This window comes from Arachis ipaensis, chromosome B06 (genome assembly GCF_000816755.2).
Source record: "Arachis ipaensis cultivar K30076 chromosome B06, Araip1.1, whole genome shotgun sequence".
Lineage (NCBI taxonomy): Eukaryota > Viridiplantae > Streptophyta > Magnoliopsida > Fabales > Fabaceae > Arachis > Arachis ipaensis.
Window position 1 is genome coordinate 87,520,980 of NC_029790.2, and position 14,466 is coordinate 87,535,445.

The window sequence follows — 14,466 nt, forward strand, 5'->3', positions numbered from 1 at the left end:
GGAGCGAGAAAAGTATCCTCCCGTTCAACTCCTGGCCCGAGGTGGGATTCGGACAGCAGGGGTGTGTGCATCTTTGGCCAAGGAGTTGCAGAAGACTCCTCTCAGCACCACTCACAGTTCTTTAGTGGCTACTAGACCTGAGGTGGAGAGATTTGAGGGGATAAAAAAGGTGTCGGAGGAGGAGAGGGATGGGTTGACGTCCGACTTAGAGAAAGCTCAGTCTAGAGTGAACAAAGTGGAGGCGGCTATGGCCATGGCAGAGGGGATGAAAAAGAAGGCAAGGGAGAGTTATACTCGGGTTTTAGGGGAGAAACTCGACCTTGAGGAGGAGTTGGAGAAGGCCACGGAAATATATGCCACACTGGAAGAGTCCGTGGCTAAGGGGATGGACGAGATGTTTGCCAATCTGAAGGCCCAAATTCAAATTTTGGCCCCCGAGGCCGACCTTCCTTGTTTAGCCAAAGATAACATGGTGGTGGATGGCAAGATCGTCCCGGCCCCTAAAGATGACGAGGAGGAGCCTTTGCCCGGCCCGAAGTCTTTGGGTGCAGGGGCGGTCAGGCTTCTCAGACTCCCGAGGTCCTTCCCGAAGTCTCCAACGTTGAACTCCCTCCTTCACCACCAGGTGCTATCCCGGCTGTGCGGATCTCCGAATATGACTTTACCCTCTCTATTCGAGGCAAGGACGTTGTGACTAGGGACAACCTCAACCCTTTATTGGGTCCTTCTTTGTAGTTTCTGTTTTTACTTTTTCGGATGGTTCGACTTGAGGGTCTTTATGAAAAATTTAACTTGTAATGATTGGTAGTTTTTTAGCAAACTTACTTTGCTTTAAAGTTGTTTTCAAACAATTTTAGAAACTCTCTTCATTCTGATAATGATTTTGGGTCTTTTAATGATTGTTTTAACCCTTTGGATTATACAACTATTTAGTTGGGGATTATACCTCGACAAGTTTTAATGCTGTTTCTTTGCTAAGTTTGAGTGGTAAGCTTGTTTATATAGATTCCCTTTTATAAGTTCCGACTTCATGTAATCGGACTTTATTAAGTTACTTTTACACTTCGTGTTTATTCCGCCTTAATTATAAGGTCGGTATTCACGAGTTATTTGTATAACTTCTTACATTAACTTGTTCCTCGTCGCTTCATCTTTGCCGACCTTTTTAGGTCGGGCAATGATTTTTGCGGTTTGTCGAGATTAATTTAATGTGTTTTTAAAGGAAACTTTTGAAGAAGAAACGAGATTATTATTAATGAAAAATCCCTTTACATAGATTTACTACTAAGGGCTTTTGACTACCCTTAGCCCTTGCTTACTTGCTATGATGCCTCATTAAAACCCCCTTCAGAAAAAATCATTTTTGAGGGAAAAAATCTTAAGGTTAGAAAAATGAGTAGACTAGGAAACAAGGCATGCTATCTAACTGTAGTACTTCTTCAGGTTACATGCGTGCCACGACCTTGGTAGCTCTCATCCTTGCAGGTCGGACACTTTGTAGTAGCCCTTTCCTAATACTTCTACAATCTTGTAGGGTCCTTTCTAGTTTACAGCTAGCTTCCCTTTGCCCGATTTCTGAACTCCGATGTCATTTTGGATCAGTATGAGTTCGTTTGTGGCAAAGTTCCTTTTGATCACCTTCTGATTGTACCTTAGGGCCATCCTCTGCTTTAGTGCTTCCTCTTTGATCCAAGCTTTCTCTCAGACTTCTGGGAGGAGGCCGAGTTCTTCCTTTTGCACTTGGGTATTGGCCACTTTATTGTAGATCACAACCCTAGGTAACTCTTCAGCAATTTCTATGGGGATCATAGCTTCCATTCTGCAAGCAAGTCAGAAGAGTGACTCCCTGGTTGTGGAATGGGGGGGGGGGTGTTCGATATGCCCATAAGACATGAGGGAGCTCTTCTGCCCATGCTCCCTTTACGTCTTGTAGTCGGCGCTTCAATCCGTGCAATATAACTTTGTTTGCAGCTTTAGTTTGTCCATTAGCCTAAGGATGTTCCACCGATATGAATTGGTGCTTTATCTTGAGGTCAGCCACAAAATTCCTGAAGGTTGATTAGGTGAATTGAGTCCCATTGTCTATGGTGATAGAGTGGAAAATTCCAAACCTTTGTGACAATATTTTTATAGAGAAATTGGTCCGAGGAGGTCAAGGCCACTATGAGGTATTTGACTTATCCTGGAGCTTGAGGAAAGGGTCCGAGGAGGTCAAGGCCCCATTTTGTAAATGGCCATCGCGAGGCAATGCTAATAAGCTCTTCAGGAGGTGCCACATGAAAATTGGCGTGCTTCTGACATGGTGGGCACTTTTTAACGAACTCGGGTGCCTCTCTTTGTAAGGTCGGCCAAAAGAAGCCAGCCCTTATCACTTTCTTAGCTAGTGACCTAGCTCTCAAGTGATTCCTACATATGCCATTGTGTACTTCCTCTAGGACCTCTTTTGTATTGGAGGCCGGGACACACTTTAGGAGAGGTGTTGATATTCCTCTTTTGTATAAAATATTGTAGACCAGGGTGTAATTTTGTGCCTCCCTTATGAGTCTTTGAGCCTCCTTTTTATTTTCAGAGAGGATATCAAATTTAAGATAGTTGACTATTGGGGTGATCCATCCTAAATTTTGATTAGTTATGGCCATGACGTCCGAGTTGTCGTTTCCCTTTGATATTGATGGCACATGGAGAATTTCCTAAAAGAGACTTCTATTGTTCCCCCTGGCTTGGTGCTGGCGAGCTTGGAGAGGGCATCTGCTCAAGCATTTGATTTTCGAGTTATATGTTGGACTTCCCCTTCTGAGAACTATGCCAATTGTTCTCCTGCCTCATCTAAGTATTTCTTCATGTTGGAATCTTTGACTTGATAAGTGCCATTAATTTGTGAAGTTACCACTTGAGAGTTACTGAATACTATCAACCTCTTTGCTTCCACCTCTTTATCCAGCTTCAAGCCAGTAAGCAAGATTTCATATTCTACTTGATTATTGGAAGCTGAAAAGTCGAACCTTAACGATAGGTCTATCCGAGTTTCTTGCTCACTTTCCATGATAACCCTTGCTCTACTGCCGGCTTTATTGGATTATTCATCCAGTATAGGCTCCATATTGTTGGACTTCTTCGACTTTCAGTGTATTCAACTACGAAGTCGGCAAGATATTGAGATTTGATTGTTGTCCGAGCTTCATACTTTAAATCAAACCCAGACAGTTTTACAGCCCACTACAACATCTTTCCTGCTAGGTCTGTCTTTTGTAGAATGTGTTTCATTGGTTGGTTAATATGAACCTTTATGGTGTGAGCCTTCGGGAGGTAAGGATAAGGGCATATGTGAACTTTTCTATCTTTTGATAGTTCAACTCTGCTCCTTGTAAAGCTTTGTTGACAAAGTAGATAGGTTGCTGTCCATTTTCGTCCTCTCGGATCAAGGCTAAAGTTATAGCTCGGCTCGCCACTGCCAGGTAGAGGACGAGCTCTTCTCCCACGAGACGTCGGGTGAGTATGGGTGGTTGGTCCAAGATTTCTTTAAAACCTTGAAAAGCTTGTTCACACTCCTGGGACCATTTAAATTGCTTTTTTTTTTTTCTGAGGATTGAATATAAGGGTAGGGACTTCAATGCTTATCTTGTCAAGAATCTGGATAGTGTTGCCAGCCTTTCATTTAGCTGTTGGACTTCCTTGAGACAAGTCGGGCTCTTCTTCTCTAGTATGGTTCAGTACTTATCCGGGTTTGCTTCTATGCCCCTTTGGGTTAGCATGAAACCTAAGAAATTTCCTGCTTCCACCGCGAAGGTACATTTGGAGGGGTTTAATCTCATTTCATATTTTCTGATTATAGAGAACACCTCGGAGAGATCGGACAAGAGGTCTAAGTCGTCTTTAGTTTTGATGAGCATGTCATCCACATAGACTTCCATGAGTTTCCCTAGGTGAGGAGAAAACACTTTGTTCATTAGTCGTTGGTATGTGGCTCTGTCATTTTTTAATCCAAAAGGCATTACTACATAACAAGAGTTAGTGTAACACCCTAATTAGCCTAAGCTTTACCTCTCGTCGTAAAGCAAAGGTTAATAAGAGATTACGATAGTTCTAGGCTCATACATAATATAAATATAGAAAGAATAGTATAATCTAGAAGCCCGATAAAGGATATAGTTCAAAAACAGGATTTGAAAAGCGCAAAATGTCCCAGCGTAACTACTAACTTAAAAGCACAAGAAATAGTTACAGTATAACAAAATATCATAGTATAATATCATAGAGATCTAGCCACAGCTCGCGGAGTTTAAGCCGGCTAGCCATATACAGACCATACATGAAATCAGACAGTTAAAACAGCTTATACAAGTTTTGTTCTCTCAAATACACGCCTCTAGGCAAAGCAAAATAAACAAAAGTGAGAGATATATATAATAAAACAAATCAAAAGACTCCAAGAGTAACAAGATCTTCCGCTTCTGTCACCATCCAAGCAACTCACCGAGGTGGGTCGCAACCTGCATTTGAAAAACATAACAGAAATATGGTATGAGAACCAGAGGTTCTTAGTATGGTAACAGTGTCCAGTGATGTAGGATATAAGACCCCGGGATGCCAGAGGCAATCCTAGACTCCATATCCATCACAAGATTCATTCTTAAGGCATACTAAAACATTAAACATAACTTATATCCGTAATAAAATAACAGGGTAATCTAACTTGGGGAAATTACTAACTAATCTAGTCACCGCTGTCCCACAGCCTTCGCCAACCTACCCTCCGTGCGATCCCATCGCCACCGCCTACTTACTCTCCTCAACACCAGACAAACACAAATAATACAAGCAAGGAAAACACAAGTAATATTCAAACATATACAAGTAATTCAAGAAGCAAGTAAGCATGTTATACAATTATGCAAACTCAAGTAGTCGACGCAAACAAGCACATAAAAGATGCATATGATGAATGCCTGTCCTATTGGCTCGTGATATCACTTGTCCGTCTATAAATGCCAACCCGACATACCCTTTCGGATGTCGCCCTTCTGCCACTTCCTAGGACATAGCACCTGGCACGCTTTTGTTCCGAGGATATAGTGCCTGGCACACTATCGTTCCGAGGATATAGTGCCTGGCAAACTTGCATGCCCAATCCGAGGATATAGTGCCTGGCACACTCTTGCGGTAGAGAAGGAAAACAATAACAACATATAATAAATTACAACTCATTCCACAGATATAGTGCCTGGCTCACTATCCACATCCACAAGTCTATCAATCTCTAATCATCATCGCTTCTCATCTCAAATCACTTCCAATTATCAACACTCAACACTCCAAGGATATAGTACCTGGCACACTCTCAACATTCATATTTCTAAAGTTCATCATAAGCCATTCCACTCCGAACTCATTAGTCCATCAGTTTCTCAATTCACATACCCATCTACCTTCACAAGCCATCAAACCATCCTCATTACACCCGAAACCTAAACCTCCATTTTTTAATTTTTCATAATAATCATCAACTAAAACCCTTAGGTTATCTCTCATATTCTCATACTCAAAATTAACCCCACAAGCCTTAAAATGGTGTTATAGAAGCTTACAACCTTGTTGGAAAGGTGAAATAGTTGAAAACAAAGTTAAAATTTGAGAATCAGGGCGTGTGCGTATGCACAGGGGTGTGCGCGCGCACACCTAGGAAGATTTTAAAAGTATGCGTGCGCACACGCACAAGTACCAATTCTTGTAAGGTTTGTTCGCTCGCATAAGATGTGCGAGTGCCCCAACAGACGACCCTTCCCAACGTGTGCGTGCACACGGGTCTGTGCGTATGCACAATTTGCAATTTATCATTAGTGTGTGCGTGCACATGCTGTGCTAACGCTACGAGCAGAGGGCCTTTTTCTGCCTGTGCGTACGCACAAGGCTGTACGCTACACAGATTGAGATTTTCGCAGGATTGTACGTGCGCACACATCAGAAATCATAAAATTCTACAACCTTGCAAAATTTCAGATTTTTAACACCAACTTTGAATGATCATAACTCCCTCTACAAAATTTCAAATTTTACAAACTTTATATCAAATTAAAGGGTTTTCAATAAGCTTTAATTTCAAATAAACCCCAATTAATTTTGAAAACTGAGGCAAAAGTTATTATCAAACAAAGTTCACCAAAAACCCACTTTTTACAAAAGTCTCAAAACCTCAACCTTACCAATATTTGCAACCAAACCAAACCAAAACCACTTCAAGCTCTATTTTCTATCATAACCTACCATTTTTATCATATTATACCACTTCCAACCACCAAACCTCAATCATGTGATACCCAAAATCAATCCTCCACCAACACTTTCTTCAAGCCTAATTCAATCATTACCAACATCAAAATCAATCCCATATCCTTTCAATTCCAATCTCTCACACCAACTTTACCAATTCAACATTCATGATTTATCAACTCATCATAATTCACATAATTTATCTACAATTTCAACACTCACCTTCAATATACCAACAAGATCATTAATCATCATCAATCATCAACCATATCAACAACAATAATTCACATAACCAACATCAAACATCATAATCCTTAAATACCAACAATCATTATCAAATTCACATATTCCTCATTTCAAAACTCCATATCATCATCATCTCCATACAAGTTATCCTCACACATCACAATCACATACAATCATTCATTCTCAACATATCAATATTATTCAACATATATCAACATTCAACACAACAACCATTATAATTCATTCCTATCCTATGGGTCACTAGCCTAAGTGTCCATGAATATTATATACTACATAGAGGAAACCGAAACCATACCTTGACCGATTCCCAATATGAATCAAAACCCCAAAGAGCACAAGCTGAGCTTCCAACCACAAGCAAGCTTCCAATATGACTCCAACAAGCACCAACAAGCTCCAAAAATTTCTAAACTCACAACAAACAAGCTATATACACACCAAACATCACTAATCAAGCTAGGGCTCAACATAAACATAATTTTACAAGGGTTTTCAAGATCTCTTACCTTGTTCAATAGTTTTGGAAGTCACAACCCGCAACAATCAAGTGCTAGAGTGTACCTAAAACACTCAAGACACAAGATTTTCCTCAAAACCAAACCCTAAAACTCAAAATGAACAAAGACACGAAAACTGAGCAGGGAAACTCGAGAGACTTACCACAAAACTTAGATAGAAACGATGGGCTCGGCAAGAGCTTCGCGTAGCCGCTGACGACACGCGAATCGGAGCACCGTAGCTCAAGATATCCCGGATTGAATGGAGAAGTGAACAGTGCTATTCTCTCTTCTCCTTTCCCTCTTCTTCTTTTCTGCTGAGTGTGTGTGCTTATGAGGTGAAGGGTTCATTAATGAACCCTTATATATGTTGGACTTGGGCCCAACTTAGGCCTGGTCCAACCCGTTAGCGTTTTTAGCACGTTCGGCCCAACTTTGGGCCAAACCTTTGATACTAATGCCCAGTTTTCCATTCCTAATATTTTTTTATGGTTTTCGACTGTTTCACTTTTTCTCGCGCAGTACCGGACTGACTTGAACCGGTTCAACCGGTTCAACTGCCGGTTCGCATTTTTTCACGGTTTTTCGCAGAAAACACATTTTCTGACTCAGAAAAACCTACTGAGTCCAAAAATCATATTTAAATCCCCAAATTCTCATCCTAACTTTTCGGAATCTAATTTGGGCATTTAAATAATTTTATTTGTGAAAACTCCGGTTCTTACATCCTCTCCTCCTTAAAAGATTTTCGCCATCGAAAATCCAAATCATGCGATGTAGTATATATATATATACAAATTCTCCACGAAGCATCCTACTTCCAACGTTACCAACCCAACAAGTTGCCAAAGCATCTCGTTCGCCATCACCTCACCGTGCCGATGTCCTCTCTCGCCTTCCGCTGCGTTACTTTGATTATCGTTGTTGAGAATCCAAAATTCTTTCCTTTAAACCAAATACCGATTTTGTAATACTGTTCAAAACCTTTAAAACGAGTTCCATATAAATGAGTTCATTTGTTAAAACTTTTTCAAAAGAGTCAAAAATCATTTATTTGTAAATCAATAATTCTAAAGCATGATTTTCCTAATTCATTAAAACCCGTAATTCAAAACCTTTCCATTTGAATCCCTTTTGATAAGTGAAATTACAAACCCAAAATCACAAGTCAATAAAATCATACAACTCACTTTCCCATTTTAAATTGTATCATTTGATCAAAAGTTCCCATCCTAGTGTCAAAACCAAATCATTTAAATCAAAGCTCCAAACCAGATTTGAAAATCATTCTAAATCTTAAAACGGCAAAATCATAGTTAAAAATCGCAAGGCGTTAGTCGGTATTTCCGTTGCCACTAGTGCGGAACCGCACCCATCACCCATACAGGGTACCGACAAGACTTCCAGTCATGCCTGGTACCCATTCTGGCATACCCACCCTGATCGTTCATCACCACAAGTCCGAAATCCTCGTCTACCGCCATTAGAATCCTCCTTTCCTATGGTTCACTCCCAACAAAACTCTAAGCTCTGGTAATCCTAACGGCGACTTTGGAAAAGATAGAACTAAGCTACTGTCAGGTCCAAGCAATATAATACTCAACGCATACGCTTACCTCTCGTCGGAGGATCCGACCCTGTCGCATCACGTGCATCCAAGGCAACCACACAGTCTGACTGTTGATTCTGACCCATGTTCTGGTTTTTCTTACGACGGCAGTTCTTGGCTAGGTGTCCCGGTAGTCCACAAGCATAGCACAGGCGACTCCCCTTCATATAGTGAAACTGGGCATTGTTGTCCCTCCTAAAATTCCCTTGACTTAGCAGATGCTGGGGAGCGTGTCCATCTCTCTTGAAGTTCGGTCCCCTTGGTCCAAGGCAATCGTCACGTTCCTTACTAGGGTTGCTTCTATGAGTGTCCCTTGACGAGGCTACCATCTTTGAGTATTCTTCAACCACTCTTGCCTTGTTCACCAGATCGGAGAAAATGTGAATCTCCATAGGAGCCACAGCAGTCATGATGTCGTCCTTTAAACCCCTTTGATACGTGATACACTTCCAACTTTCATAGGTCTCCAGGACACTCTGACACGCCCTAGAGAACCTACAGAGCTCCTTAAATCTGTTGGTGTAGTCTGCCATAGACAAAGAACCTTGCTTCAGCTACATAAGTTCCATCTCCTTCGCCTCCCTTACAGACTCAGGAAAGTACTTCTTGTAGAAGGCCATTTGAAATACATCCCAAGGAACATCAGCGTTCTGAAGTTGTAACAAGAAGCTCTCTGCTTGCCACCAATGCTGGGCCTCTTTTCGAAGCTGATAAGCAGCAAACTCCACGTATTGGTTGTTTGGGACATGCTGTGCTTGCAGTGTGCACTCCATAGCTTGGAACCAGTTATTCGCTTCCGTAGGATTTGTTGAACCTCTGAAACTTGGCGGATGAATCTTGAGAAACGTAGCTAAGGTCATCGGAGCACCTCCCACAGTATCGTCATTTCCTTCCGTATAGTCATTTGCATTTCGTTCGCCATTCCCGTTTTTGTTTCTAGCCGGTTGGCCTAACCTCTGCACAGCTTGCAGAGTCGCAGTAGCGGTAGCCCCCATGGTGTTCGCAAGATTAGCCATGGCCGCCATGAATTCGGCAGAGTTGTCGGCCGGTTGTTCATTCCTATTCTCCCATGAACGTGTACGACCTCGTCCGCGAGTGGCCATTAGGGTTCCTGTCTTCACCAAACAATCAATATCAATGTGATCAATCTCAATATCAAAAGTCTAGTGCTTCGTTTATCCTAAACAGGCACTCACAAACAAGCATGCTATGCAATATCAAGTAGATAACCTAAATAGCGTGAAAGAAAAATGACCCAGAGTGTGCAACGAAGCATAATCGGTCCATCCCTCAGGCTTATGAGGACGAACCACTCTGATACCACTAAATGTAACACCCTAATTAGGCTAAGCTTTACCTCGCGTCGTAAAGGAAAGGTTAATCAGAGATTACGACAGTTCTAGGCTAATACATAATATAAATATAGAAAGAACAGTATAATCTAGAAGCCCGATGAAGGATGTAGCTCAAAAATAGGATTTGAAAAGTGCAAAACGTCCCAGCGTAACTACTAACTTAAAATCACAAGAAATAGTTACAGTATAACAAAATATCATAGTATAATATCATAGAGATCTAGCCACGGCTCACGGAGTTTAAGCTGGCTAGCCATATACAAACCATACATGAAACCAGACAGTTAAAACAGCTTATACAAGTTTTGTTCTCTCAAAAACACGCCTCTAGGCAAAGCAAAATAAACAAAAGTGAGAGATATATATATAATAAAACAAATCAAAAGACTCGAAGAGTAACAAGATCCTCCGCTTCTGTCACCATCCAAGCAACTCACCAAAGTAGGTCGCGACCTACATATGAAAAATACAACAAAAATATGGTATGAGAACCGGAGGTTATCAGTATGGTAACAGTGCCCAGTGATGTAGGATATAAGACCCCGGGATGCCAAAGGCAATCCTAGACTCCATATCCATCACAAGATTCATTCTTAAGGCATACTAAAACATTAAACATAACTTATATCCGAAACATAATAACAGGGTAATCTAACTTGGGGAAATTACTAACTAATCTAGTCACCGCTGTCCCACAGCCTTCGCCAACCTACCCTCCGTGCGATCCCATCGCCACCGCCTACTTACTCTCCTCAGCACCAGACAAACACAAATAATACAAGTAAGGAAAACACAAGTAATATTCAAATATATACAAGTAATTCAAGAAGCAAGTAAGCATGTTATACAATTAGGCAAGCTCAGGTATTCGACACAAACAAGCACATAAAAGATGCATACGATGAATGCCTGTCCTATTGGCTCGTGATATCACTTATCGGTCTATAAATCCCAACCCGACACACCCTTTCAGATGTCGCCCTTCTACCACTTCCGAGGACATAGCGCCTGGCACGCTTTTTTGTTCCGAGGATATAGTGCCTGGCACACTTGCATGCCCAATCTGAGGATATAGTGTCTAGCACACTCTTACAGCAGAGAAGGAAAACAACAACAGCATATAATTCATCACAACTCATTCCAAGGATATAGTGCCTAGCTCACTATCCACATCCACAAGTATATCAATCTCTAATCATCATCGCTTCTCATCTCAAATCACTTCCAATTATCAACTCTCAACATTCCAAGGATATGGTACCTGGCACACTCTCAACATTCATATTTATAAAGTTTATCATAAGCCATTCCACTCTGGACTCATTAGTCCATCAGTTTCTCAATTCACATACCCATCTACCTTCACAAGCCATAAAACCATCCTCATTACACCCAAAACCTAAACCTCTGTTTTCTAATTTTTCATAATAATCATCAACTAAAACCCTTAGGTTATCTCTCATATTCTCATACTCAAAATTAAGCCCACAAGCCTTAAAATGGTGTTATAGAAGCTTACAACCTTGTTGCGAAGGTGAAATAGTTGAAAGCAAAGTTAAAATTTGAGAATCAGGGCGTGTGCGTACGCACAGGGGTGTGCGCGGGCACGCCCAGGAAGATTTTAAAAGTGTGCATGCGCACAGGGATGTGCATATGCACAGGTACCATTTCTTGTAAGGTCTGTTCGCTCGCAAAAGATGTGCGAGCGCCCCCAATAGACGACCCTTCCCAATGAGTGCGCGCACACGGGTTTGTGCGTACGCACATGTTGCAATTTATCATTGGTGTGTGCATGCACAAGCTGTGCTAACGCTGCGAGCAGAGGGACTTTTCCTGCCTGTGCGTACGCACAAGGCTGTGCGCCGTACAGATTGAGATTTTCGCAGGATTGTGCCTGCGCACACATCAGAAATCATAAAATTCTGCAACCTTGCAAAATTTCATATTTTTAACACCAACTTTGAATGATCATAACTCCCTCTACAAAATTCCAAATTTTACAAAATTTATATCAAATTAAAGGGTTTTCAATAAGCTTTAATTTCAAATAAATCCCAATGAATTTTGAAAAATGAGGCAAAAGTTATGATCAAACAAAGTTCACCAAAACCCACTTTTTACAAAAGTCTCAAAACCTCAACCTTACCAACATTTCTAACCAAACCAAACCAAAACCACTTCAAGCTCTACTTTCTATCATAACCTACCCTTTTTATCATATTATACCACTTTCAACCACCAAACCTCAATCATGTGATACCCAAAATCAATCCTCCACCAACACTTTCTTCAAGCCTAATTCAATCATTACCAACATAAAAATCAATTCCATATCCTTTCAATTTCAATCTCTCACACCACCATTACCAATTCAACATTCATGATTTATCAACTCATCAAAATTCACATCATTTATCTACAATCTCAACACGCACCTTCAATATACCAACAAGATCACTAATCATCATCAATCATCAACCATATCAACAACAATAAATCACATAACCAACATCAAACATCATAATCCTTAAATACCAACAATCATTATCAAATTCACATATTCCTCATTTCAAAACTCTATATCATCATCATCTCCATACAAGTTATCCTCACACATCACAACCCCATACAATCATTCATTCTCAACATATCAATATTATTCAACATACATCAATATTCAATACCTCAACAACCATTATAATTCATTCCTATCCTATAGGTCACTAGCCTAAGTGTCCATAAATATTATACAATACATAGAGGAAACCGAAATCATACCTTGGCCGATTCCCAATATGAACCAAAATCCCAAAGAGCACAAGCTGAGCTTCCAACCACAAGCAAGCTTCTAATATGACTCCAACAAGCACCAACAAGCTCCAAAAGCTTTCAAACTCACAACAAACAAGCTATATACACACCAAACATGACTAATCAAGTTAGGGCTCAACATAAACATGATTTCACAAGGGTTTTCAAGAGCTCTTACCTTGTTCAATAATTTTGAAAGCCACAACCACCAACAATCAAGTGCTAGAGTGTACTGATGCGTGAGCATCTATCCTATCTTTTTCTAGTGAATTTGCATCTAATTTGTTGAGTTTAATAAAGAATTAATTATCTTTTAGCCAATATGGATGCTACTTTGAGTCTTTTGCAATGTTGTTTATTTTAGGTAGCATTCGGCTGGATTTGATGGAGTTTCTGCAGCACAAGAACCGAAGGAGATGGAAGCAAGGAGCGACGCGTACGCGCGACTGATGCGTGCGCGTGATTTGGAGCTTTCCATGGTGATGCGTGCGCATGACTGACGCTTACGCGTGATTTGTATATTTGCTCAGCGACGCATATGCGTGACTGACGCATGCGCGTGACACGCGAAGATAACCATCGATGCGTATGCATGACTGACGCGTACGCGTGACATGCACCACGTGCAGAAAATGCAGAAAAATGCTAGGGGCAATTTCTGGGCTGTTTTGACTCAGTTTTCAGCCCAGAAAACACAGATTAGAAGCTGCAGAATGGACAAAACGAGTGGTCCCCACCCATCAACTGAAGACTTGTTAATTAATTCTAATTTAAATTCAAATATTATTTTTAGGAAAAGATAGTATTTTAGTTTTAGATAATAGATGTTAAATTAATTAGGATTTGATATAAAAGGGAAAAGAAACTTCTCTTTTAGGGATTCCCATTCCAGACTACCAAAATACATTTTTTTAGAATCCTTATTTTCTTCTCTGAACCATGAGCAACTAAACCTCCATTGTTAAGGTTAGGAGCTCTGTCTATTTGTATGGATTGATTTTATTGCTTTTTCTATATTAATTCATGTATGAATTTATAATTTAAGAATTGTTTTCGCTCTTTATCTTCTGAATTTGGTTGGAACGGAAGTATGACCCTTTTTCTATTTGAGTTCTTGTATAACTTGGAAAAACTCTTTACTTGAACAACATCTTGAAAACATATTCTCCTAAATTCTAATTATCTGGACTTAACGGGATATGTGACATATAATTCTTTTATATTTGGGTAATTAGAGTTTTTGTGGAATATAAACTGGAATTTGATCATTACCCCCTAATTGGAATTAATTGACCAAGAAATTGGCAGTTGATGAAAATTAGAGGAGACTAGAAAGGTCTAAGGAATTAGGGTCTAGTCATAATAGTTTGCCATAAATTAAATCCAACATGATTAAAATAGTTAGTAAGAAAAGTTAATCCGGAAAAATAGATAACTCTGAAACCTTAACTGCCTTCTCCATATTTTATTCCCAACTCATTTACTTTACTATTTTAATTTCTACACGATTGTTTAATGCTCTTTGAATATTCAAACACTCTTTTCTGTTTGTCTAACTAAGCTCATCAATCAATCATTGTTGCTTGATCCATCAATCCTCATGGGATCGACCCTTATTCACCTGAGGTATTAATTGGTACGACCCGGTACACTTGCCGGT

At 40.3% G+C, this 14,466-nt stretch overlaps 1 protein-coding gene across 1 annotated transcript; it reads right to left on the minus strand.

Annotated features, from left to right (window-relative positions):
* Positions 9,195 to 9,665, minus strand: LOC107647024. Its single transcript, XM_016351157.1, has one exon. The coding sequence runs from the start codon at positions 9,663 to 9,665 to the stop codon at positions 9,195 to 9,197; it is 471 nt and encodes a 156-aa protein (XP_016206643.1).

Bases quoted from the DNA above. Each gene is read 5' to 3' on its own strand.
- LOC107647024 (XM_016351157.1), bottom strand. From the start codon at position 9,665: ATGGCGGCCATGGCTAATCTTGCGAACACCATGGGGGCTACCGCTACT.